Raw genomic sequence first — 25,096 nt, 5'->3', positions numbered from 1 at the left:
ATGTTGAACAATAGGCACCGACTGACTTTGAAGTATCTCTAACAAGTGGTAGGAAAAGTACTGCAAACCATCTTGGAAAAAAGAATTGTATTACTATGAATTAGTGATGCAACAAGATGTTCAGGCTACTCATTATGTTTCACAGTGTCATATGTTGAACACTATTTAAAACAACAATAACATAATTTTTTCCACTGGGCTTTGCAGGATCCTTGATATCTTCATTCATATAAGATTCTGAACCATTCTCTTGAATAAAAATTATCTCTTATTTAATGAAAACTAGTCAACAGCATCAGCACAAATCCATTTTCATGATCTCTGAACCATTCAAAAAGTGCAAAATGACACAAATCTTTCTCACACACCATGACTCAAGCTGAGAACATGCCTCAGCTGTGTCCTCAGTATGCTTGCATCTCAGTCACAGAGGACCCATATGATCATATGCTATACTGCCCAAAAAAATAATTTTCTCATGTGCAGGGAGGCATTTAAGCAGAGATACCGTGTAACATCTTCTATGGCCATCTGTTCAACCTTGGAAGCACAGGTATTTTAGAGCAGTGCACAGGTTAAATGCATGCAGCTACTCTATGCCTTGACAGAGCACTGTATTGCAGTGCATTAGTGCATTTTGCAAGTGTAAGTGAAAGTTGCAATCAGATTAAAAAATGAGTGATCACTGACGTGGCTATCATGTGGATGTCATGCTGGCAAAGCAGAACTTAAAATGAATATGTCCCACTGTTTTTTCAGCAGTCCTGCTAAATACTTTTACAGATAATGCTCTGTTTAATACAATGATGATGTTCATATATGGTGAGACAAAATCCCTATGGACAAACTCAGACTAACAGCAGTAAAAGAAAAGCAGGTATCTGGCCAGGATGGCTGGCTAACTAGTCACTCAGGAGCCAAAAGCTGTCACATCTGCTTCCTACAGCTATTACTGTCACTGTACTGCTTAATCAGAAACAAGCAACACTTAAAGATGGAGTGACCCTCAGAGATCTCATAGAGATGAATATGACACTGCCATTTTGTGAAGGCCTTATTCTGCTGATCATTACCTCAGATACCTCACACCAGAATACTCCTCTGCTGAGATCTCATTGAAACTGTTTGTCAAAATGGGCAGAATATGTAGAAAAGGGTGGGAGAGGATCACCAGGGCGTATGTGTTTCATGACACATTGTAAAGTCTTTGGTCTTACTCTAAAAATCTGCAGTTTCAAAATAAATCTTAAAATTCTTTGCATATCCTTAAAAAGACCCGTGTGCTCTGTCAGATAGTGAAGCCAATGCCACATGGGAATCTGTAGGTTGTGGTTTTATCCACTGATTAGCAATATGAAGGAAGGCATGGTGTTTCCTGACTCTCAGTTTCCTTGTGTTGAGGCCATACTGTTTAGTTGGCTAGGTGTTAGGCACGGACAACTGAACGTCTCAGCATTGCATCACTTGCATTGCTGGTGTTCTCCTGCCAAGTGGAGTTTTAAACTTTGGTTTCTTAACCTCAGTTAGGTGAAAATCCCTGGTACCAAAAGTCAGGTGTCCCAGAAACTGTGACATGGAGCCAGCGGATGGCTAAACTAGTCAGGCAGAATTACGAATCAAGAAATAAGGCAACTCAGAAAGACTACCTCAGAAACCCATCTCCAAAAGAAAAAATCTAAGGCATTAAAGGAATTAGGACTTACCTAAGTCACTTGCTAGAGGGTTGTGGCCCACCCAGTCAGAATTTCTTTCCTTAGGTTGGACTTCTGTCACATGGAAGTAGAAGGGTTTTCTATGGCTAACTGTGGTTTGGAGTAAGAATCAATGCTGAGGTTTCTCACACTGCAAGAGCCCATGAAGGTGGCAGTATTTTTAAGATGATAAATCACTGCCCCCTGACTGAAGTCCTACAGGTGAGCTCTGGAAAGGGATGCTTGACCTGAGGTATTTGATGGGCCCAAGGTCCAAAGCTTCTTGACGCAATCAGACAATAGCTGTACACTGTGTATCAGCAGTGTGAGTGTTACGGAGGCTTTACTGGAGGAATGGTAGGAACCTGGGTCACTAATCTCAAACCTCAGTAGTTAAGTGATAGTCAAGGCCTCAGTGGATCTGACCCAGGCAATCTACAAGTGGAAATCATAAGTATTACTCTATCAATTTCTGCTAAACATACATTCTCTGAAGAAGTTATGTATATGGTATGATTTTCATGGGATAAAATTACTACAAGGTGTCATTATTTCAAATCAGCAGTCATTTGGAAATAAACAAACAATGTGAGATGCTACCTTAGGAAAATGCTGCTGCTACGAAAACAAAGTACTTTCTAGAGAAAGGGTTAACAAAACGCAGATAAAGCCAAACTGATATTACTTATGTAGTATGACACACCTCCTACCATATTTTGGGAGTGGAGTTCAGATGGATACTGAAGAGGGAAAAGGGAGTGGGGAAAACTTTGGCACTGGCTGCCCTTAAATATGACTGGTAATGATACAGGATATCTAAACTTTTTTTCCTGCAAACAAATGATTGTTCTTCAAAGAATGTCTTATCAGAATCTCTTAGCACCAAAAATATGAAATGACTGCCTTGTTTGTATAAAGCCACCTTACACACAGAGCTGGAGTCAGCAAAGATACATGCACATGTTTAGTTCCAAGTGGTGAGTACAGCTCCAGTAACTAAAAGAGTAGTCATTCCCTATGCTTAAAATTAATGGCGTATGCAACCTCCCAAGTGCCGCTGGAGACATTATCATGGCTTTTCCCATTAGGCGCATTTCCCACTGCACCTAATAGACTAGTTTCTTCTCGGCTGTGAGAACAGAGGGAGATTTTGGGGATGAAGGGCTCGCTCAGAGCCGTGTAACCAGTAGATGGCAGCAAGAACACACTGAAAACGCTTTCCTCGACCAGCCGGGCAGCCTAGTAAGCAGTACAACTTTAAATGGATTCAGTATTTGTCTTCCATATTTGGAGAGTGAAAAGTATATGTGACAATTAGAGGGTAATGCAATATTACAGTGCAAATAGGAGACTGAAATGACTGTGTAACCACTGAATAGTTCCCTGATTTAATTTGTTTGTACTGACCTAACTTCTCTGCAATTCTAAGTTCATCTCTGAGAGACTTGAAAAGAGGGATGGAGATCTGACTCCTGCCAGTCACCAGAAGCTTCCTCAGGCCTCCTTCTCTGTTACACTTTCTGTGCAGGGTAGAGGTAATTAATACTGCTTTTAGACTGAAAAGTCACAGCAATCTGCAAATGAAAGAAATATCTCTCTTAACAATTACTCGGCCTTCATAGGGTATTCTGCTCTCTGCTACAGACCCTTCTGGGAAAAAAAAATTAGTTAAAGTATAAACGCAAACCCCCAAATATGTACATACACAAGTATGACTTTTTTTGTGTTTTTTATCAAAGGGAGCTGGAGTCTGGGCTGACTCACCATGTATCGTAGTAATTGCAAAGATGGAATGCAACAGCTTCAGAAAACTGCCAAGAAGCAGACACAAAATCTAGGCATCCGGGAGGCAGCTGGGCTTCTTAATTATTGGCAAATATATTTATATATAAATATTTTGCCAAGCGTGATTTGGCTTAAGAGTTCCTGTGAAGTGACCTTTTCCTTTCCTTTGTTTTGTGTCTGTACACATGTCCTAGATAGATACATAGGGAGAGAGACAGAGACGCACAGACAGAGATAAATGAGCGGATTTCACACAGCCCTTCGAAATTCCAAATGATGCCTAAATTAAACAAAGAGGGATATGAATCGAGGCATAAGTGCAAGCACAGATTTCAGAACTGTGAAAATATGTCAGCAGAGCATCATTTTTTGGTTCAGGCTGATAATCACTCCCTGCTCTCATTATAAGATCAGAAGGGCCATCTGTCCTCTCTGGATAATTTGGATCTCAGATACAGTGAGCACCCTTGTTAGGAAATGACCCTCCTACTCTCTGTAATCACAAGCATTTGCAGCCCTGGGATCCACATGAAGATGGGGAGGAACAGATTGATTCCAGATCAGTATTGATTATGTATAGATTTGTGGTTTATTTGATGCTTTATTCTGGTGAGGAGGTTTTTATTTTGAAAATGTGATGGGTATTATTTTCTGCCTGCATTTTCCAAACTCTCACCTTCACTTCTTCGGACTTTCCTCTCCCTTCTCAAGGTGTAACACTAGGATGTTGCATGAGATGGAAGAGTATCTTGTTTTGTAAGGAGAGAAATAAGCATCAGTCTGAACAATACAGCTCGGGAAGCTATTTCCTAATACGCAATCCCTATTTGCAGGGAGTTGTTTCCCCTCTGATACACGGTAATTCTCTAGTGAGCAACTGACTCATTCACAGCCGCAGCAGAGAGGTGTAAAATTCAAGAATTCTTCAATGTTTGCTCTGGATGTGCAGATAAAAACAAGTCTTAGAGACTTCACTGAAACAGGACAAAGTCATTAGCTGAAGGGAAAGATCTTGCCAAGGGAGCATAAGCTGCCTTTCTCTTCTGACCCAGATTCAGTGACAAAGTCCTATGTCCCCACCATGTTTCCAGTCAAGGAGACAACTTGGTCATCGGAAGGGCATTACCGGAGTGAAAGTACCCCTTTTCGGAGAAGGGTCTTTGCAGGAATTCATTCGGGATGAAATCATCCCATTATTCTTGTGGGGACCGGTGCGCATGATATCGCTAATAGCCGAACAAGACGGAGTTTCAGGACATCAGGACGCGGAGAAGTCGCAGGTGGGAGGAATCCGATTTTAGAGCTAAGAGCTTCGTCGTCTCTAATGACCCGCTGTAAGAGACTTGGGGTTTCAAGAGGTAGTTTATTCTGACGGTAGCGGTTTCTCCTCATTTGTAAGACAATGATGTTTAATATTCACCGAGGAGCAGTGAGGTGGCATTTGAACACCCCCACCCGCCTCCTGCCCCGCGCCGGGGGCAGGATTCCCATTCGCACAGAGTTGCTGCTGGCAGGCTGCGATGCGCCCGCGGGGGTCGTTCCCTGCTGGGTCGCCGGGCTGGGCCGGGCCTGACTGGGGAGGCTGAGACCCGGCGGCAGCCGTGGAAATGATCCCTCCGGGCCCGAGCCGGGCACCTTGCCGAGCGGCTGCAAAGCCATCCCATCCGCGGAGGCGGACAGGTACTAAACTACATTTGTAAACTCAACCGAGTTTCAGACCACAGTGTTAGCGCAGCCGGTGGGGACAGGCGCTGCCCCACCAGTGCCGTCGTCCCCGGCTTTCCTGCTAAGGGGGAGCCCAGCGCTCCCGAACTGGGAGCGGGCAGGGTCTAGGCACGCTCGGGGCGAGATTTAGTAGCCATCCCAAAATCTCTTTGTTTTGCAATTGACGTCCATAAAACATCTATGCTAAAAATCAGAACAAAGCAGAACACGGGTAACTCTCTCTGTAGACGCTGGCTGGCCTTAAGGACGAGTACGCTTTTGAGTAATCAAAAAAATATCTCCGTTGACTCCAAGTAAGTCTCTTTGCCCAGCAGATAAATAATTTCAAGTGTTGTTTTACTGGTTTGGGGGGGACGGAGTTGTGTTTGGGTTGGATTTTTTAAAGACTCCGGATCTACACGATCTTTCGCCTCTTAACAACAAGTAGCCCAGAATATCTGAGTGGTAAGTATATGCTTTTTCATCTGCTAGGCAAGGCGTCGGGTTCTGCATCTGCCCACTTCTGTGTAGTTCTGTGGAAGAAAACCCAGCGAAAATGCTTTAAGTACTTGCATATGTGTACGTACGGCCATACAGATAGATAGGTAGATAGACAGCGCTCACGTAATCTGCCCGTGTCTACCTAGCTGGGAGGATTAGTTATCTCTGCATCTATTGAGAATTAACAAGGGCGAGAGATTATGTATCAACGTACAGACAATGGCTATGAATATTAAACCTTACGTACATAGGTAAGACGGATTCTGTCAGCCACTCAGCTGCAAAGCTCGTCTTTAAAGCTGCTCTGTCTTATCCTCCCAAAGCCCTCAGACAGTTTGCTCTGCGTACCTCCACCAGGGAATAGGGAGAAGGCTCGCCCCTGCACGTCCCTGCCTCTCACATCCGAAAATGACAGACATGTCACCGCCGTGCCTGGACTTTGCTGGAAATGGAACGCCTCCCCCCTCACACACCTTTTGTTCCAGGCAAAATAAACAATTCAGATGAGCTGGTAAAGGGTGTTATGCCAGAAGGTGAAGGACGGAGAGAGGGCTCACTGTCGCCCCGTCCCCGCGGGCGCGGCTATCTGCTGGATCCCGGTGGGAAGGGCCCGGGGGTGCCTCAGGGCAGCCACGGTCCTTGCCGCGCCCAGCCCAGAGAGCGGTGGCGGAGGGCAGGGCAGGGCAGAAGGCTGTCAGGCCGGGCCTGCCGCACCTCCAGGTGCAGGGAAGGGGCCGGGGTTCCAGCCGGGGGGCATCAGCGGCAGACGGGGTCTGAGAGGCGGAAGAAGGGTAGCTGTACGACCGAGGCCGGGGCGCGGGGCCGGGGCCGGGGCCGGGGCAGGGGTCGGGGAGGCGCACGGCGAGGTCTCTCCGCCGTGCAGGACTGTATTTTGCGGCAGAAACTCTCTTGAGCGCAGACAATGGAGCGGGATGTTTACTGCGGGCGGGAAGACAATTAGCAATTCATCGGGAGAGATGTGTCACCCAAATGTCACGGGGAAGCTAACATGACATCTGTTTTAATGGCTCCGTGCTAATAAACTCCTCTCGAAGGGCGGCTTTGTGGGGACGTCAAAGATTATTTACAGAATGAGTCAGTTTCCAAACGGGCTGAGGCGCCGTCGGTGCCGGCGGGAGCGCGGCGCGGCGGGGATACGGCGCCCGGGACGCCGGGGAGGGAAGAACCCACCGGGAATGGGAGCACCTGCGGGCAGCACTCCGGCACGGCTCGGCTCGGCACGGCTCCGGCAGGGCCCGCCTGGCTGGAGGCGGTCAGAGCGGAGCGCTCCCCGAGCCCAGCCTGGCCCGGAGCCCCGGCCCCGCGCAGCCCCGGCGGTGCCCGGCCGAGGGGAGGTGGCAGCCCCAGGAGGGTGTCATTCCTTCCTTCCTCTCCCCGCCATGGCTGGGTGGGCCGGGCGGGAGCGGGGCCGGTGCTCCGCAGGGTACCAGCCAGTGCCCCCGAGGGAATGAACGTCCACCTCCGGGGCTTGCCTTCTGCTTAGCTCTGCCCGGAGGACAGGGGAGTCCCAGTCCCGGGAGAAACCGAGCGGTGCGGAGAGCCTCGGAGCAGCAGGGAGAGGGCTCTCCGTCCTGGGGCCTCAGTCGCGGGGCACGGAGTGGCCCGGCCTATGAGATGGAAGTTCCTCGACACTGGGAAGCAGCGAGGCCCCAAAAGAGCGGCCGGATTTTCACCGAGTGTCACATCCTGCGTTATTGAACAAGACACGCTGCAGTAAAACACATGAGTAGACAAACTGAGAGAATCCATTTAGAAGTTAACACAGTCTGACTCTCTCACAAGCACACAGTGGGGGGAGACAATTTAATTTCCCTCAAATCCATCCGAAGATTTTTATGTTTAGATTGTTGTTTAGATGATATAAAAGGGTTCTTTAAAACAGGAGAGGGGGAAAACCTATCGAGTCTCTGGTCATTGGTTTGTGTTCCTGTGCCTCCTATAGTTTCGTGTTCTGTAAGGCCAGACTGGGGAGGGTGTGTGTGGAAAATATGCAACTGTCCTTGCAAACACGTATGTGTATAAAGAGAAAATGTGCTTATGTGGATCTCAACTGCGGAGAGAGTGGATACTGCACCTTTTTAAGACAGGTAGAGCAAGCCAATCCGAAAGTCTTTACTCAGGCAAACCCAACACTGAACGTAATAGCAGGTTATTGCAAACCTGTCCTCGTTACTTATTAGTCGTCCAGATCAAATACATTAATGGATAGCGAGAATGAAAATAGGCTGAGAACCCTCCGTCGTCCTTTCAAGGGCAACAAAAACTCGGTACAGACAGCGGGTTTGAATGCAACAGCATGCTCCATAACCTGGAGAGGGAAAGGAGGTGGGCCAAGAAGTAGATGGGTAAGAGGAAAATTGCCATTGTCAGGAAAACTAAATGCAATTGTACGTGGCCCACACCTGAGATGAGTAAATAAGCCATAGATCTACTTTGCCTCCTTCTGTCTCTAAGGCCACTGTAATCTCAAAGAAACGCTAGGGCAGGCGGGCGCCGGTCCCGCACGTGCGGGATGACCCAGGGGACAGAGCTGTGGGAACAGGGGCTCATCCGGACGGGGACCCCGGTGTCCCACTTCCCCCACTCCCACCGGGGTCATTCTCTCGCAGACCTGAACACATCTTCACAGTTTAATAGAAACCTCGTGACGCAGATCTGCTTCCTCGAGCTTCGACGGGAGCGTCGCTGTCTTCCGGGCCTCCGGGTGAAACGCACCAGCAGCCTCCCGGGACGTGGACCCTGGAGGACCGAAGGGGTGTGAGAGAGTGTGGACACCAAAATTGTTCCTTCCTGTCCTTTACTGACAGGCTGTTTGTACCCATCTACCTGCACACGCCAGTTCTGTGTAGCTGTCTCTCGTGTGTGCATCTGTGCCACCGACTTTTGGGAGAGCGGGGAAGAGACCCCCTCTCCTCTCTCCGCTTAAGCCCTCGCTGTTGCGCTTCCCCCCTGCGCGGAGTGCCGGGCAAAGGCTGCCGGCTGCGGCCCAGGGGGACATCGGGGCAGCCCCTGTAAGGCGGGAGCTGCGGGGAACGAGCCCCGGGGCGCTGCGAGAGGCGGGGGGGAGGCCCTGCTTTGCACAGCCTCCCCGGCGGCAGAACCTCTGGGAGTAGGGGGAAGCAGATCCCGCTCTCCGTCCCAGCTATTTTCAGAGCTTGGGAGGCCAGTAAACAAAACCGTCTTCCTATCTCCTCGCGCAGATAAGGCAAGAAGTGGCTTTCTTTAATAATATGATTGAAATGTTAGGTGTATGATGCCTCCTCGTTAGTAATATTGGCTTTGCATGCAGAGCACAATCCCATCCCTCTAGACTGCTTAGCCAAAACAGAGCGTAAACTCTGTAATTAGTAATGTGTTCCATCATTAAAGAGCCCTGCTGAGAATTTCTATTTAATAATGGTCTTAAATTAGTTATGATGGTAAATACTCATCTGGAAATTCAACATCTAAAACCATCTACAATCTGGAAATGCTCCAGTGTTGCCGTAATCTCCTGTAACACAGAAATGACTATCACATTCAACCATCGCATTAGAAATTCGCCGTACCGCTTGGTCCACTAGTATACAGTATGGATGTGTTAATTAGGTTAACCCATAGACTGTCTGCTTCACAAATATTTAGAAATAAACAATGAAAGCTCCTTTTTAATACGATACAGCCAGGGAAGAGAGGAGGAGGGGCGGATTTGACTTGCAGTTGGAAAGTCTTTTGTTTTCAGATAAGGTGGAACTGCAACGTCAGGCCTAAGAATTGACCAACACACACCCACGGATACACACTCACGGGCACGCACCCACTCCCACGCGCACACACCACCTCGGCTCTGCTCAGGAGCTCCCCGTGACAGGCAGCACCCACGGTTCCTCCTGCAGAATGTGGCTTTTATCATCCACCTCCCGGCTCAGGCAGATCAATTCATACCACACCCTTTCTGTTTGGCTTTATTATTATTATTATTATTTTTCCATTTTAGAAAACAGCTCGCTCCTTATCTGCCGTGTGCCTTATACAGCAGGGCTTGGCTCCAGTAGTTTTCCCAGAGAGCTTTAAAAGCGTTCAAGGAGGCACACGGAAGAGGCAGCAAAAGAGTAAATAAATAAATAAATCTGGCTTCTCCCCAGATGCAAGTGGAATAAAAGTTTCACAGGCAGACTGTGATGCAGGTATAAATAAGTCATTCAGGTACACTTATCCCCACTGGGGATATAAAGGAAAGTTATTTGCAATAACAATAGAAAATCAGTAACTGAGATAGTTGGGGGTTATAGTAGGAGTGAAGGGAGGCGAGTGAAGAATATTTCTGTATTTACCTAGACATCTAAACGTTTATCCTTTCTAGCACTAACCTTTCATGTTTAATGAATGAATCTGCATTGCAGGTTTTTTTTTTTCCACTCCATGTGCCGGCTAGTTTTAAATCTGCAAGCACCACAAAGAGGCCGTGATCCCATCTGCCTATGATTCCAAATTAAAGTTCAAACGGATGGCTTACACACTGCTGATCCTGTATCATAGCCTCTCGCGACCCTTCAATTACTATTTAATAGAATTACAGTGTAAAATCCCAATAGTCTTAAAGAATGTTTTATCACAGATTGAAGAGAGAGAATATACAGACACCTCCAATGTTATTGAACTGTATTACTGACCTATTTAGATACTAAAAGGGAATATTCAGTGTTCTACAAGATATTACAAGAACTACTTTAATCTGAAAACATGCATATGTGTGTACACATATATATGCCTCTCTGTGTGTGGACATTATATACATCAACTCCATCCCATAAGCGAGTGCACACAGCCACACTGTGTGGATGTGGGGGTTCACCCTTGTGCACACACCCACGTGAATACACGCACTCCTCTAGGTCCATGTCCAAACTGGGGTGTTCTGGTAAACAGCAGCACTACTTTATTTTTGCTGGATATTGCTAGAGCGGTTAATCCAGTAGGAAAGCAATTTTTCCTTCACTCATTTAAAAATATGCTTTAATTGACCTTATTATTAAAAAAACTTTCCCTTATGTTGTTTCTATGGGGACAAAAAAAAAAAAAAACAACAAAAACAACAAAAACAAACCCCACCAAACTAAAAACAAAAAAACTCCACAAATATTTGCAGTATAGCTAAACGTCCCTCTAATAATTAGGACTGCAATTAAGGTCAGTCGCAGTCTGTATTTGGATGTTGTAAATCTTGACTTCTAGTGTAGTTCTTGTCTTTCTTTTCTACCTGTTCGGCAAAGGACCTGTCTGCTGCACAAAGAGATGATTCTGACACTTCAACTCGCTCACAGTGAGGTGATTCTAACCACACTTCCAGGTATTTACATCTATGTTTTCTTTATTCGATACTCTTCAGCATCTTTCTTCTTTTGCAGATCACGAGGTGCCAAGCCGCTTTGAAGCCTCCTGGTCTGAAAACACCTTGCTTTCAAAATAAAAAAGAACAGCGTCGAAAACAAAACCTCGCAGCCGTCCTTCCCCCAGACACAGGAGCACAAATCCCTTTCGTATCATTTAATCACAGCTATAACCCGACAGTCCTTGCCTTTTGTCATTACCATGCTAGAAGAGAACATTTAGCATGATTGTCGGTAATACCCTTAGTGCTTTCTCTTCCCAACACTTTCTTGCACACACGGAGACGCAGACTCCCCCGTCCCTGACTTCTCCATCCCTTGGTCAGTTTACATCTGGATGGTTTGGTTCATTTCTCCCTCTTTTATACACCCTTTAAAAACTTCTGTGTATCTGGGCGCTCTGCAGGGTAGTGATGCGGCTACAGGCCACGGGTGCCCTCTGCATTTTGGATTCGTGTGTGTGTGTGTGTGTGTGTGTCAGTCTGCACATCCGTGTGCGTGTGTGTACTCTAGAAAAAGGCAATGTTTGTCTATCCTCTCCCTACACGCGGAATCCAGGCCAGTGCGATGTGGAGCTCAATAAGAAACTGCATGAATAAACACGAATAGAAAGTTGTGCTCAGCTAACCGAGGAAATCAGAGCAATACTAGGGCACCAACGTCCACATTTCTTTTCACTTCGGGCCGGGGCAGTAACCTCATCTGGGTATGCTAAAAATTAAGGGCAACGGGCAAGCAGATTCAAGTCCCTCGAAAAGGCTGGTGTAATTGATCGGACAGAGAGAGCTGGGGGTCACCGAAGCCCACGCCTGACCGTGGAGGGCCGGTAGCAGCCGCGGTCCAGCAGGCACACAAAGGACCCCCAGCCACGCTAAAGGGCTAGGGCTGGCCCTCGGGCAGCGACTAAGGGGAGGAAGGGAGGGAGGCAGACAGGTGGCTTCGGTGGTCCCCAGTCCTCCCCGCCGGTGAAACAGCAAAGTGGAGTTCGTTGGGGCTGAAGGCAGTGTTATAGCCCCACGGCGAGAGAATGGGCGGTGAGGGGGGTAACTACCGTCTCCAAGCTGCTCCGGAACCAGCTGGTCTCGGCCCGACTTCCGACGGGCGGAGCTGTGCCCCCCCGGCGGTGGGCGAGAGGCCGCGGTGCGGGACTCGGGGAGCGGGGCCGACGGGACCGGCTGCCGCGGAGGCAGCGCGGTGGGCGTCCGGGCTCCGGCCATCTGCCTCCCGTCCTCCGGTTTTCTCTTAAATATTGATCAAACGCACTTCAGCTTCCGAGTAATTTCATCTTAATCAACGGCCGGTCTCGGAGAGGATAACAAACTAGTACTGGAGCGGGGCTGTGGATAATGCCGGGCCAAGGGCAGGAAGGAGACAACCCTCCAGTTTGGCGGGGCTCGATAGGCCCTATCTTCCCGGGGCAGATGGACTTAGTGGGTGAGAAGGCTTAAATGCAGCTTTTCATAGATTTACACCTCAATCAGCCATTCAGGTTTCTAATGCAAATCCTAAAAAACCATCATTTATCCATTACGAAGCCCGGCTTTGAAACGGCATATCATTAGCTGCATCCTTGGCACCCCGAAACCGCGCAGGCACAGGCGTCCCCCAGATGAGTGTGTGTCTTCCCCACTCGGCCGCCCCGCACAAAGATCCGCGGGCTCCCGGCAGAGGGAGACACCCTCAGAGAGGCTGAGGCAGCTCCCTCCTTCGGGATTGGGCTGAAGATCCGACCAAAGGAGCAACATTTTGGGGATGGGGGTGACAAATGGTTTGGGAGGAAAGGCCCTGCCCTTAAGCTTAAACTGTCCTAAAGCTTAAGTCCAGGTACTGGTAGGGCGAGGCTAAGGACGATCTCTGGCATCCCTTAACTGCCACGGCAAGACAGGGTGATCTTCTGGAGGGTTAATCAGAGAGAAGAAAAATCCAAACCTATCAGTGTGAGGCTGAGCTGAGGTAGATTACTGCTGCCGGCTTGACGCCTTCTGGTTGCAGCTTCGAGACGCAAAAATGAAGAGAAAGAAAAAAAAATATATCCCAAACTTTCATGCCTTCGAATCCTGTCAGGTATTAAATTCCGTTTAAAATACTGCTGGATAAGAACGACATTGCTATCAGGAGGAACAGAAATACTGTGCTTCAAAACAATGTACCGACACATAAGATCTTCCTACCCAAACCTGGGGTTGACTGGAAGGCCGGAATTTGTTGTTCTAAAGGCCTCTCCTCTGCCTCGATGCCAGGGAAGGCGGGGGAGAGAAAAAGCAGCCCGAGCTGTAGGGTGAGACTCGGCAAGGGTGACGGCTACTGGGGAACCTTTTATGCCCTCCGGGGTAATATTTCTCCCCTCTAAAAGCCGCGTGGGGGAGGGGACGAACTAGGTCCATCACACCATCCACGCAGAACACGGGAGCCCTATTGTGTGTCTGCCTCCAAGCAATTCCCGTCCATTTCAGTTTTGTACAACCAGACGTTATTTCCTATTTAACTCCCCACTCGTGTTGGCGGCGGGGTAGTGACACCGCAGGAGGTGTCCGTGGGGAAGACCCCACCTCGGAGCCGCGCGTTGAGCGAAGCCCGCGGGGCAGGGCAGGCGACCCCCGACGCGGCGGGCGCTGCCTCGGGCCATATGTGTCCTTCCCCGCCGTGGCTCCCGCCACACGCGGGGACGTGTTCCGTTCTCCTCAGGAGAACCAAAGGTGTATGAGCGTATTCGCACATCAGCTTATTTCTTAAAACTACCCATTAGTGGCTTGATCTAAGATCTCACACCCCATGGGGGTTCTCCCAAATCCACAGGTAACCTCTTGCGGTGGAGGGGTAGGGGGTAGGAACCCAGGCACTTCCTTTGGCTTTCAGTAGACCTAGCTCGGACTTCACTAAAAAAGGGGGAGGAGGGAAGAGGGAGAGAGAACTCGGGCAACACAAAGGTAAATCGGAAGTCCAGAATAGTTTGGAAATGGTCAAGAAATTCCAGGCACGTTTCTATCTAAATCCCTGGTAATATTCAAAATTGTATTTTCAAGTAAAAACAAGTTTAGAATTTACTTCTTGTTAATGCACAGATGAATAATCTGCCAAGGGCAAAGAAAAAAAAAAAGAAAAAAAAAGAAAAGAAAGAAAGATGCTGAAATACTGTTAGTCATGCAAATAAAGGCTTCTTTCAGCACATTACAATATACTCTGGATTCGAGGGGAGGAGCTGCAGCCCTCTTAGGGCGAGGAGTTTTTGTTTTTGTTTTCATTTAAAGCTACAAAACAAATCCCGAAATGTTTTAACCGCTCTCTGGAGACACTCGGCCCTGCAGACAGGCGGTCGGGGGAAGCCTTTTAGGTCACAGTGCACAAAAAAATGACCGAGGTGGGGGGAAACGATGGAGTCCGCGGCAGCGGAGGGGACACGGAGGGACACAACCGTGCCCCGCGCAGCCGTCGCTGTCGCAGCACTGTGTCCCTGTTGCCGCCCGCAGCCTCCTCACAGGGTCCCTTCGTCCCTGCAAAATCCCTCCAGGGTGTCCCGCCGAGCCGGGAAAGGCGGGGACCGGCGGGGCGTAGGGGTCGCGCAGCACTGCGTGCCCCGTGGGATCGCGGCGGGGCAGAACGCGGAGCGAGGAGCCCACGGGGAAGGCATGATTTCCCGTGGCGGACAGAAACACCAACATCGCTGGATAGATAAGAAAATGGAATACTGTATTTGATTTAGAAAGTTTGTACATATAGATAAACACGCAGTTAAGGAAACAATAGTTTAAGCGTCCTACGTGGAGTTTAAGAAGAGACCCCCCAAAGCTGCTATGAAATACTCAAAATAGCTTTTGCATAAGATAACTACAGTTGCACCCTAAGCTTTTTTTTTTTCTTTTTCTTATTTTTTTCTATCGCTGAGGTCCCTTTTGAAAACCTAGCCCGTCAGATTTTGACAGCTAAGTTTGTGCAAGGAACACCGAGTCAAGGAAAATAAAAAGGAGAGAGAGAGAAAGAGTGGGAGGGAGATAGACAGAGAGAAGGGAGGAAGAAAGAAGAGAGCAAATATCATATACAAGCATTTCTACACATATATTACAAACTGGGAAAATGACCGCATCATTAAGATATACATAATTCATATAAAATTTTGAAATAAAAATAAAAATCTGTTACAGTCATAACTATTCTTTTTCCACATTTATAACCAGTACCCACACAGGCAGTGACAGAAGTGTAGAAAAAAAGGTGCTTACGAATAAAATGATTGTCTGCTGAACAAAAAAACAGAAAATTGCATCTTGGCTGGACCATCACTTGGACTAAAAAAAAAAAAAAAAAAAAAAAAAAAAAAAAAAAAAAAAAAGAGAGAAAGGGAGAGGAAGAGAGAAAGAGAGAAATAGGACCAACAAAAAGGCGATAAACGTTTGTTATTTCCCTCTTCAAGGAGTTCCTTTTAATTTTTTTTTATTTTTTAATTTTGTACAAATTCGATCGGAGTTTGCATTTGTTTGTCTGGTTTCTGCTTGTTTTCCTTTACTATAGAGAATATTTTTTCCCAGATACAAATTTAATCATCATCATCATGCAAGTGGGTGAAATGCGTCCATGGAAAAGCGCAAAGGAGAAATCGTGCTTGTCCTAAAAAGAATACAATTGTCACTTTTGCTTTGTTTTTTTTTTCTTTCTTTTTATATATATAATAATTATTATTTCCCTCCCCCCCACACCCCTCCCGCTGCAGCACCAGCGTTTGTGACTGTTGAAGTTTTAGCTCCATCTCTTGGTGGTGGTGTTGGCTGACGGTGGTGGTGGATTCTCTGATCCCTGTCTGTTTGTTTGCTATTATGTTTGGGTCGGGCTTGGCCTTTTCTTTCCTCCCGGCTGTGTGTGTGCGTGCATGCGTGTATGTGTCCTGATTCTAGGTTGCCTCGGTTTGTTTTGCTCGGGACGGGGAGAGGGTGCTTGGCTGTTTGGATTTGGATTTTGTTTGTTTGTTTGTTTTCCGATATCATACATCACATTCCGAGTCGCTGGAGGTTACCGAGAGGATGGAGGTGCCCGTCTCGGCTCTTTCTGTCAAACTGGAGACGCTGGTGGTCGGGCTGGCCGCCGTGGACGGAGACTCGGCCGAGCTGTGTGTCGGGCAGCCGGGCTCTGCCAGCGACCGCATGCCGCTCTGTCCTATCGCCTGGTGCTGGAGCCTGCATCGCGCCGGGAGACAAAACAACAGCACAGCTCCGCTCAGACACCAGCAGCCGCCGAGGGGACGGCACCCGCCCGACCCAGTGCCCGCCCGCCCGGGGATGGGCCCGGCCCGAAGCGGAAGGGAGCGGACCCCTCGGCTGCAGTGCTGCGATCCCTGGCCCGGCCCGGCCCGGCAGCTTTCCCGCAGCGCCCCGCGGAGCCCGGAGCGGCGGCGGGATGCAGGACCAAGCCTCTCGCCCGGGCCGCGCTGCCCTCGCTGCCGGGTCAGGCCGCCTCGGGGGGCACAGCACCCAGCGCAGGCACAGCTAGAGGGGCCACGGACGGAAAGAGGATGGGGAACGGCGGGAGAAGCAGTTCCTGTCCCCAGGTTTGGAAAACACGAGCATCGCCTTCTCTTTCCCCGGACTGCCAATCATTCCTCCCCGCAGCACGGCAGGCCTAGGAGAAACCGTGTGCGGGTGAGCTCCTTTACACTTGGCCACCGCCATAACCTGCAAGGAGCATGCTGTAGTGGGCAAGAATCGTATTGGATCCCCATTTTGTGCTCTGGACAATATCTGCCTAAATATTCCCCAGTGCACAAACTCTCTGGGGTCTGAGGCAGGGCTGGAGGGAGGTCCTGTCCCAGGGACGTGGCGCTATGGGTAAAATAAAAGAAGGAGACTGTGGAAAACAGTGCTTCTCTCCGCTCAAAATTTTAGTCCTTTTTTCATCTGAAAGCCAAAATCACCTTTAAAGTGCTGGTCCTTTCACCGTCGACGCTTAAGGAAATATTGCCTTTGAACATTTCTTTAAGAGGCAATACATAATTTTTAGGTTCCCTAGCGTGTTGTGAATATTCCTCTGGACCCGCTTTTCCCGCTTGAAACCCGAAAAAAAGCCTGATTCAGGGACAAGACCTAAAAGTTCTGGGCTGAGCAGCCGGCCTCAAACCGGCTAGCTAGCACCTAGCATTGCAAATGTGAATTAAAATACACTCTTCGCTCAAATGCTTCCCACAGGGGAATTTTCTATTTAACTGCCTGCAAAGAGCAGAAAAAAAATATAGCCGATTTATTCTACATTTCTCATTATTTTAAGTTGTCTAATTTCAGAGTCTTTGATTTTTTTCTCCCATTTACAAGTCCTGATGCATTCATTTGCTGTCAAAAGCGTTGAGTCAACAAAAGCATCCATAGGCAACTTCTGTTTATTTACAGTCCTAAGCTGATCTGTTTTCCATTTAATGGAAATTAAATAGCGAGGCACTTTTAGGTTGCATTTTTCCTACAGACTTGTGAATCAATAGCACCAGTGCTATAATTAGGAGGAATTTAAGAGACAGCATTTACAAGAACAAGAAGTTTTGTTTACACGCTTACAGTGGTAGCCAAACTTAAATTAAAATAAAACCAATGAGTCAAGCTGGATTAAGGGTTCATTTTCATTTGCAAAATAAGTTTTACGGAGAGTGACAAGAAAGAAAGAAAAAGAAAGAGGGAAAGAAAGAAAGAAGGGTGCCCCGCTTTTATCATGCTACAGCAGTGGAAAAAAAAAAAAAGACACCGAGAGACACGCAAATAAATCCAAGCGTAAATGCACAGGAAACACACGACCAGGAGGCCAGGTCGCCATGTAGTGTAAACATGGGAATGGAGATGGTGGGGAAAAAAGATTCTCGGTCACTTAAATGTTTTTTCCCTTTTTCTCCAAGAGCCAAAGAGCTCTGAGGTATACGTGTTCGTGTGCTGGTCCCGCCGCGCATGCAGAGCAGCACGAACAATTGGAGCGGAGCCGCTGGCTCTGCCGAAACACTCTGAACCGCACCGCCTGCCTCGGCCCTTCGCCGGGGGAACCGCGCCAGAGCTCGGCCAGGAGCAGATCCCGGCAAGCCGAAAGCCAAACCGGAGCCCAACGACCCGGGGCCGTGGGGTTTCCCGTCCCCCGCGACAGCTGCCGTTGTGGGGATGGAGGCCGGGAAAGCCGGGCGCTGCCCCCGCCGCAGCCGATGCGCCCCGCGCACATCCACACACACAGCGCGGACGGAGCTGGTAGCAGGAGCTACCCGCGCCTGCCCTGTCCGCGCCCCGGGAGCCTGTGGGGAGCTGGGGCACTGCTCGAGGCACGTCAGGCAACTTTGAGCCTCGCCTGTCCTCGTCGCATCCCTGCAGCTGCCGAGAAGAGACATACTCGCCCGGCGGGGGGACCGATTTCTCCCGGTGGCGGTGATGGAAAAGAAGAGGAGGGAGAAAGGGGAGGCAGAGGCGCGCTGCCGCCCAGGCGGCTGCCGAGCCGCGGAGTGAGGCCGTCCGCCCGCGGGGTCCTGCCGCCCACCTCGCCTCCCGCCCCGAAGCGTGGCACCGCAGCCCCACTGACCTGTTTTTAGCCGCTGCTGCTCTGTCTCTTTGCCTTCGGTTTTTGAACCAGTTGCCTACTTGCGTGGGGGTGAGCCCCGTGGCCTGAGCCAGTTCCCTTTTCTTGCTGGGGTTGGGGTAAGGGTCCTGCAGGTACCACTCCCTCAGGAGGCTGCGAGTCCTCTCCTTGAAGCAGTGCGTCTTCTGCTCACCATCCCAAATGGTCCTGGGCAGCGGAAACTTCTTCCTCACCCTGTATTTATCAACCGGCCCCAGCGGGCGACCCCTTAGCTTCTCGGCCTCCTGGTAGTGTGCTTCGAGCCACATGGCCTGCAACTTGCCGTGGGACTCCTTGGTGAATTTGTGGTTCTCCAGGATGTGGTAGAGGTCTCGGAAGTTGCCCGTGTGGAAGGCCACCACCGCCCGGGCGCGGAGGATGGACTCGTGCTTGTTGATGGCCTCGCATGCCCCCGGCGCCACCGGCAGCGACCAGAGGAACCTCCCCAGCCTCTCTATGTCTCCAGTCTCCTCCAGCGTCTCGCAGACACTGGCCACTTGCTCCGGGGAGAAGTTGAGTGTGGGCAGCTGAAACATTGACAACTCTTCGTGGGGTGCCCGGGAGCTGCCGCCTCCACCGCCGCCGGCACCGGGGCTGCAGCCCGAGCCGCTGCCGCTGCCGCCGCCGCTGGCGAGAAGGAGGGAGCGGTGGTGCGGATCGGCGGCGAAGTTTGGCAAGAAGAAATGGGTGGGATAAAGCTCTAGCGGGGACCTGAACACCATGGGATGACCGGGGAGAGGGGGAGATAAATCAAGGAGAAAAGAAAGAAAGGGAGGAAGAAGGGAGGAAAGGGCACACGCACCGCGCACGCATCCACACCCGCACACGCACACACAGCCACATAGAGGCACGGGGGCACACACACTCACACGCACACGCGGGCACACGCACACGCGCGCACACACACCCCCCACACGCACACGCACTCACACACACCCGGCCCCGCGCCGCCGCCGAGTCAGGATTCAGTGATTCAACAGCGATCGCCCTAATGACAACAGCCTCATAATATCTCCCCTAAATCCACAGTGAGTGCAGCGCTGAAACATTTTGTTTCGCTTTTCTATTGGTCTTCTGAGTGTCGTTGTGGCGTTGCCATGGCAGCCGCTGCCAATCACTGTCAGCCCTGCCAATCATTACGGAGTACGTAAGGAAGGTTTTTACCACTTCGCCCAAATGCACGGGGGGGAGGCAAGCGGGGCGGTTGGTGGAAAAGCCTGGTTTGTTGTTTGGATTTTTTTTTTTCCTCCTTAATCTTTGCAACTCCTAATCTCAGCACTTCCCCTTCTCCCTGTCTCTTCCCCCTCCCTCTCCACACCCCTCCTAAATAAGGGATCAAATAATGCGAAAAGCAGTGTGCACATATTTGTTGAATGGGATGAGCAATTAGAGGGTGGAATATTATTGTGATCTTAACGAGCCTCGTTAAAGCTAAAGGAGATATGGGGGAAAAGTAAATGGGCCAGGCTGGGATACACGTTCGGATAAAGGGCTCCTAACTGAGACAATTTACACATGATTTGCACGTAGTTTCACTTCATTCTGCCTATCTGAGCACTAATAGTGCCGGGGAAGAAAAGAAAGATGAGATCATTAGACCCATCCTCATGCCGGTGACCCTCCCAGAAGCAGGCACATACAGTACAAGCTGGGTTTAGCTCTGGTTCACCGAAGAGTCTCTCCTCCCCTCTTCCTCTCCCTGTCCCTCTCCGCGAAAGGAAGGATCCGCTGGCCGCGGAGTTCCGCGGCTGCTCCACCGGGAGCCGCCCAGGGCGCCAAGCCCGGGCCCGCTCCGGCCGCTCGGCTCCGCGCCCGACCCCGGCGGCGCCCCGCTCGCTGCCTCCCTGTCCCACTCCTCGCTTCCCCGCCCTCCCACTCCTTCTCGTCTTCGTTTTCGTTCTCCTTTCTCTTCCCTCTCTCCACTTTGTTTTATTTCCATTCTGCCTTTCCTCCTCCCACTTGCCTCACCTCCTCTCGCCCCTTCCTTTCTCCGGAGCCCGGCGACCTTGCGAGGCTGCTGCTCACCCCCAAACCCGTCGGGGCTTGACACAGGAGCTCTCTTTTTCCCCGCAATTTCTGCCCCGAACTTGAAGGGCTCTTGTGCGGGCACGAGGAAAGGGAGGAGAGCAAAAGTGGGTTTGAGCCCAGAATTTTTTTTTTTTAATTGAGAGTAGGAAAATCTCCGTGGTGGTGGTTTGAGTCCATCCCTCAGTAAGACATAGCTGGATCGCTAGACCTTGCTACCATGCAACTATATTTATTATTAGGTGTGTTGCTTTTAAGAAGATTTAATCAGCATCTTGAGCTGGTAACTCTTTTGTTTGGTTTCTGTAGCTATGGAAGTGTGATTTACAGAGATTTGTACGGGTCATGGACATCTTTCCAGACTTACTGTGTATATTTAGACAGGACTTTGCTTGGTGTTAAAAAGTGTATATTTTGAATAGGTTCACACACAGTAGCAAACAATACCGACATTGTAAAGGCATGTACAACGAGTATTGAAACGCAGCATCCAGACTTCAACTAATCTGCCCTCAATAAAGCTGAAATAATTATCCTAAGCCGCCTTTCTAGAAGAAAAATCATTGAGGAATTCAAAACTTTTTTAAAGATCTTTTCTGCATTCCGATGGAGATCGAGGGGTGAGGCTTGGAGCCCAAACTACTTTCAGACATCAATGGAGGGAAGGAGGGGGGGAAGTGAGATATTACAATTAAAATGTGAAAACATAGCGTGACTTGCCCTATCCGAAGGATAATAATAATACTGCTATGGGTGGTAGAAGTTCTTTAGCTGCGCTCCAAACTGGTTGTGATCCTTTCACAGCGCACTCCTCGTGAAATAATTCCAAGTGGCAGATGAATAGGTCCAGTTGGAAGAGCTGCTGGACTGGAAGAAGCTCGCTGTATTACACATTCATCTGATTTCCACTAAACTGTCATCGGTGTGCTACATGGCTTCATAGTCCTAATGGAAATAACTCGCCCTCTTAATTTTTAGTGATCTGGTTAAGCACTTCTGTTAACAGACTTGGGAAAAACTTCTTTTTACCCTCCCACCTTCCCTGGCTCATATTTCCAGTTGTACTGCTAAGAAGGGAAAGAGACTTCTCAGCCCCTCTACAAATCGACTTGGAGGTATTAATTGGACAACAATATGTTTAGCCAAAGATTTTAATACACACACACACACACAATCTTTTTCTTTGTAATCCTTTCCTTTTATGTAAAGGATTACAGAGGGGAGAGTGGGGGGAATTCCTGCGGGAGTTTCTTAATATTTGATTCCATTTTTCATCAAGCTGCAAATTAAACCCCCTTAAAATGTATTTCCAGAAAAGCATCCAAACTGCCTCTGTTTTTTTCTTTTTTTAATCTCACGGACTATCATACACTGGTCATTCGCCTATAGGTTGCGACCCCTCTATGAAGATTCCTGATGAATCTCTCAAAGCTTCTATATATATTTTCTTTCTTTCTTTTTCTTTCTTTCTCTCTCTTTCTTTCTTCTTCTTTCTTTCTCTCTTTCTTTTCTTTCTTTCTCTCTCTTTCCTTTTTCCCCTCTTTCTCTCTTCCTCCCCCCCTTTTTCCCCCTTTTTTCCTTTTTTTTTTTTTCTTTTCTTCCCTCAGACATATGAAACATGTAACAACTGCATTTCTGGTGAAAATATTTCTTCCAAAATATCCTTTTGTAGGGTATTTCAATGCTTCTACGCCAAGTACCGGCAGGTTTAAAACCAACCAAACCCACAACCTTGCCTATTAGCTAATATCAAGGTCTTCCTGAAAACCACTCTCCTCTCTGCGCCGCGAAAGTCCAGCGCATGAGCTCTGCTAGCCAGAAGCTTTTGCAAGGACGGAGTCAGCATCCTAAAATGTTTCCGCCGGCTCCCGCGGCTCGAAGGCGGGGGTCATCGAGGCGCGGTCGTCGTCAGCCAGACCTCGAGGAGCGGATCCTGCGCTTGCCCAGCCCGGCCGGGGATTCAGCGCTCCCCTAAGCCTGTTAGGGACACACTCTCATGTCCTGAAATGTGCAAGCAGATAATTGTTGGCGCTCCAGCTTTGTGTGAGGAGGCCAGGGTGTAAATGGCTTTTAATGACTGCAGCTGCTGGCTGCAAACTGTCAATGGGATCGGCTAATGCCGAGCCGGGACCCGCCGGGCGGGCGCAGCCGCCGATCCCCGCGGGCGCGGAGCGGAGTGGAGCGGCGCGCGCAGCGGGGCGTCCCGCCGGGCGCGGAGCCGGGAGCGGGCGGCGGCGGCAGCGGGAGCGGCAGCGGGAAAACGGCGGCAGAGGCGGCGGACGGGGCAGGGCAGAGCAGAGCAGAGCAGAGCAGAGGCTGCCCTCTCGGCTCGGGAAATCCTTTCCGGATCCTGTAAGTTTGTTACGGGCAGGCGGAGGTCCCGCGGGGGATCGCCCAGGGGGTGCGCGGCCTCGGTCCCCCCCTCCCCCGGCCATTCCCCACCCCCGCGCTGGGACTCGGGGGTCCCCCTGTGCTGACGATAGCCGCCTTCTCCAGGCCGGGGAACCTGCCGTCCGTTTCCAGTCAATCTTACTTGGTCCCACATGATTCATTGTTTCAGCTGCTAGAATGACATGTGGCTCTGCAGGGCAGAGGAGCAGCTCCCCCCCCCAGTTCCCTCAACCTCCCCCTGAACAAACCCGGGCAAACCAGTGGTTTCTTCTGGAGGGAGCCCTACGAAGTTGTGAGCGTCTGTGTGTGTCGGGCTGCCAACCTGGAGGACTTTTCTGGGGAGAGGAAGGGAAGCAGAGAGAGAGGCTCTTTTATTTCACTGCTTGTTTTGATGGTCGCTCCCAAGAGACTGCGATTTTCTGCTGCCTAGTTAGTGCCCCTTAATCCTGACTCGGGAGTGACTCAATCGACGCTTGCAAGCGCTGATTATTTTTTTTATCGGGGGAGGCAGGGGTTCAGACGGGGCTGGGGCGTAGCGGTCGAGGTACCGGCGAGAGGAAAATACAGCACTGCGGCCGCGGCGAGGGGGAAGGCGAGGGGGGGGGAGAAAGGGAGAGCCTGGGGCAGGTAAAAGAGAACCCATCGTGTTGGTCTTGTTAGGCTTTTTGATATTGTTATTATTATTATAACGATTTAATTCAATTTTTGTTAGTCTTCAGGGGCAAGCGCTGACAAATTTACACTGATGCCATCTTTACAAACACGTCTATCTTCCCCCTTCCTTCCCTCTTTCTTTCTTCTTCTCTCTCTTTAGTTACGATTTTCCGGGATAAATGAATGAGCATTTGATGGGTGTGTAAGATGTGGCCCATCCGGCTGCCGTAACAGAGCCCTGTGAACGCGGTGCGTGCTGTACCGGTCGTGATAAGAAACAAGTGGGCAAGTGATATTTTTTAGCGGTTTGGATTGGCTTAAAAAGACGAGAGGGTATTTCATCAGTGGTCCAAAATAGTGCTCCAGCTTCCAAGTTAAACTTTTGGGGACCCCTCCTTTCCTTAATTTTGCATAAGCACAGAGGCTGGAGAAGGAAAACGTGAGATACTTGTTATTATTATTACAATAATTATTATTATTTAAAAAAGGGAGAAAAGGAATGCATCTCGCCTCTGCGGCGAGATGCCCGCTTGAGAAGCAGTGAACTTTCCGGAGGAGGTGAGGGAGCCACAGCAGCCTCCCGGCTGAGCTGGGCTGCTTCCCCCCATCCCTCCGGATTTGCCGGCAGCTCCCACCAGTCGAAAGTTACCTGCTCCTCAGCAGCAGCAGCCGTACAGTCGCTTGCTCCTGAATTAAACACAACTCTTAATGATGTAGCATTATCAACAAGGGACACTTGATTGACTGATCTAGGTATGATATATGTGCTGGGCGTCTAAATTAAATATTAAGTGAAATACTTAGCTCTAATTAGAAATCGTAACCTAGCAATGAAAACTTGAAGAAACAATTTGCGGGGGGAGGAGGGGACAGCCTTTAAACGCGGCAGCGAGGAAAGTAGCAGTGATGTGTACAGAGTCTGACATATTAGCAACAAGCAGCAACTTTGAAATGATTGACGTATCATTAAAGCCATCAGGCTGATTTTAATAATTCTTCTTCAAGGAAAAAAAAAAAAAGGATAGAAAAGGAGAAAAAAAGCGTGGAACCTCTCAGACAAGTTATTTATTAGGCAGCACATTAAACCCGAGAGAAACAGTATTAAACCGGGGGAGAACGAGGGAAGGCGGGTGGAAGTCTGTTGACGAATTTAACAAATAAACGTCCATAAAGCAGCGACCGTCCAGCTCGGTGCTTCTTCGTGAGATGGAGATGTCAGAGCTAGATGCTTTCTCCCCCGAGTGTGCCTTCTCAAGGTAAACATGCACACAGTTGCTTCAACTTTCTACTTTAGTACAAAGTTCCTGGTGCGACAGAAAATTTGAATATTTTATCAGTCTCTTGTAGTGACCCTCATTAGGTGGGCATCCTGCTAAGGCCTTGGCGTTACAAGAA

The 25,096-nt window shown here is 49.4% G+C and overlaps 1 protein-coding gene across 1 annotated transcript; it reads right to left on the bottom strand.

Moving 5' to 3' along the window:
- Positions 1–15,779: 15,779 nt before the first annotated feature.
- On the bottom strand, positions 15,780–19,658 carry SIX3 (SIX homeobox 3). Its single transcript, XM_017811618.1, has 2 exons — positions 18,596–19,658; positions 15,780–16,236 (listed from the first exon to the last, which is right to left on the bottom strand). Exons 1-2 carry the CDS (start codon positions 19,351–19,353, stop codon positions 16,044–16,046), a joined length of 951 nt encoding a protein of 316 aa, XP_017667107.1. The 5' UTR covers positions 19,354–19,658; the 3' UTR covers positions 15,780–16,043.
- Between the last annotated feature and the right edge of the window lie 5,438 nt (positions 19,659–25,096).

The sequence above is a fragment of the Lepidothrix coronata genome, unplaced genomic scaffold (assembly GCF_001604755.1).
Source record: "Lepidothrix coronata isolate B3197 unplaced genomic scaffold, Lepidothrix_coronata-1.0 Scaffold33, whole genome shotgun sequence".
Classification (NCBI taxonomy): Eukaryota; Metazoa; Chordata; class Aves; order Passeriformes; family Pipridae; genus Lepidothrix; species Lepidothrix coronata.
The sequence above is the reverse complement of the archived record's forward strand: the minus strand, read 5'-3'. Positions and strand labels throughout refer to the sequence as shown.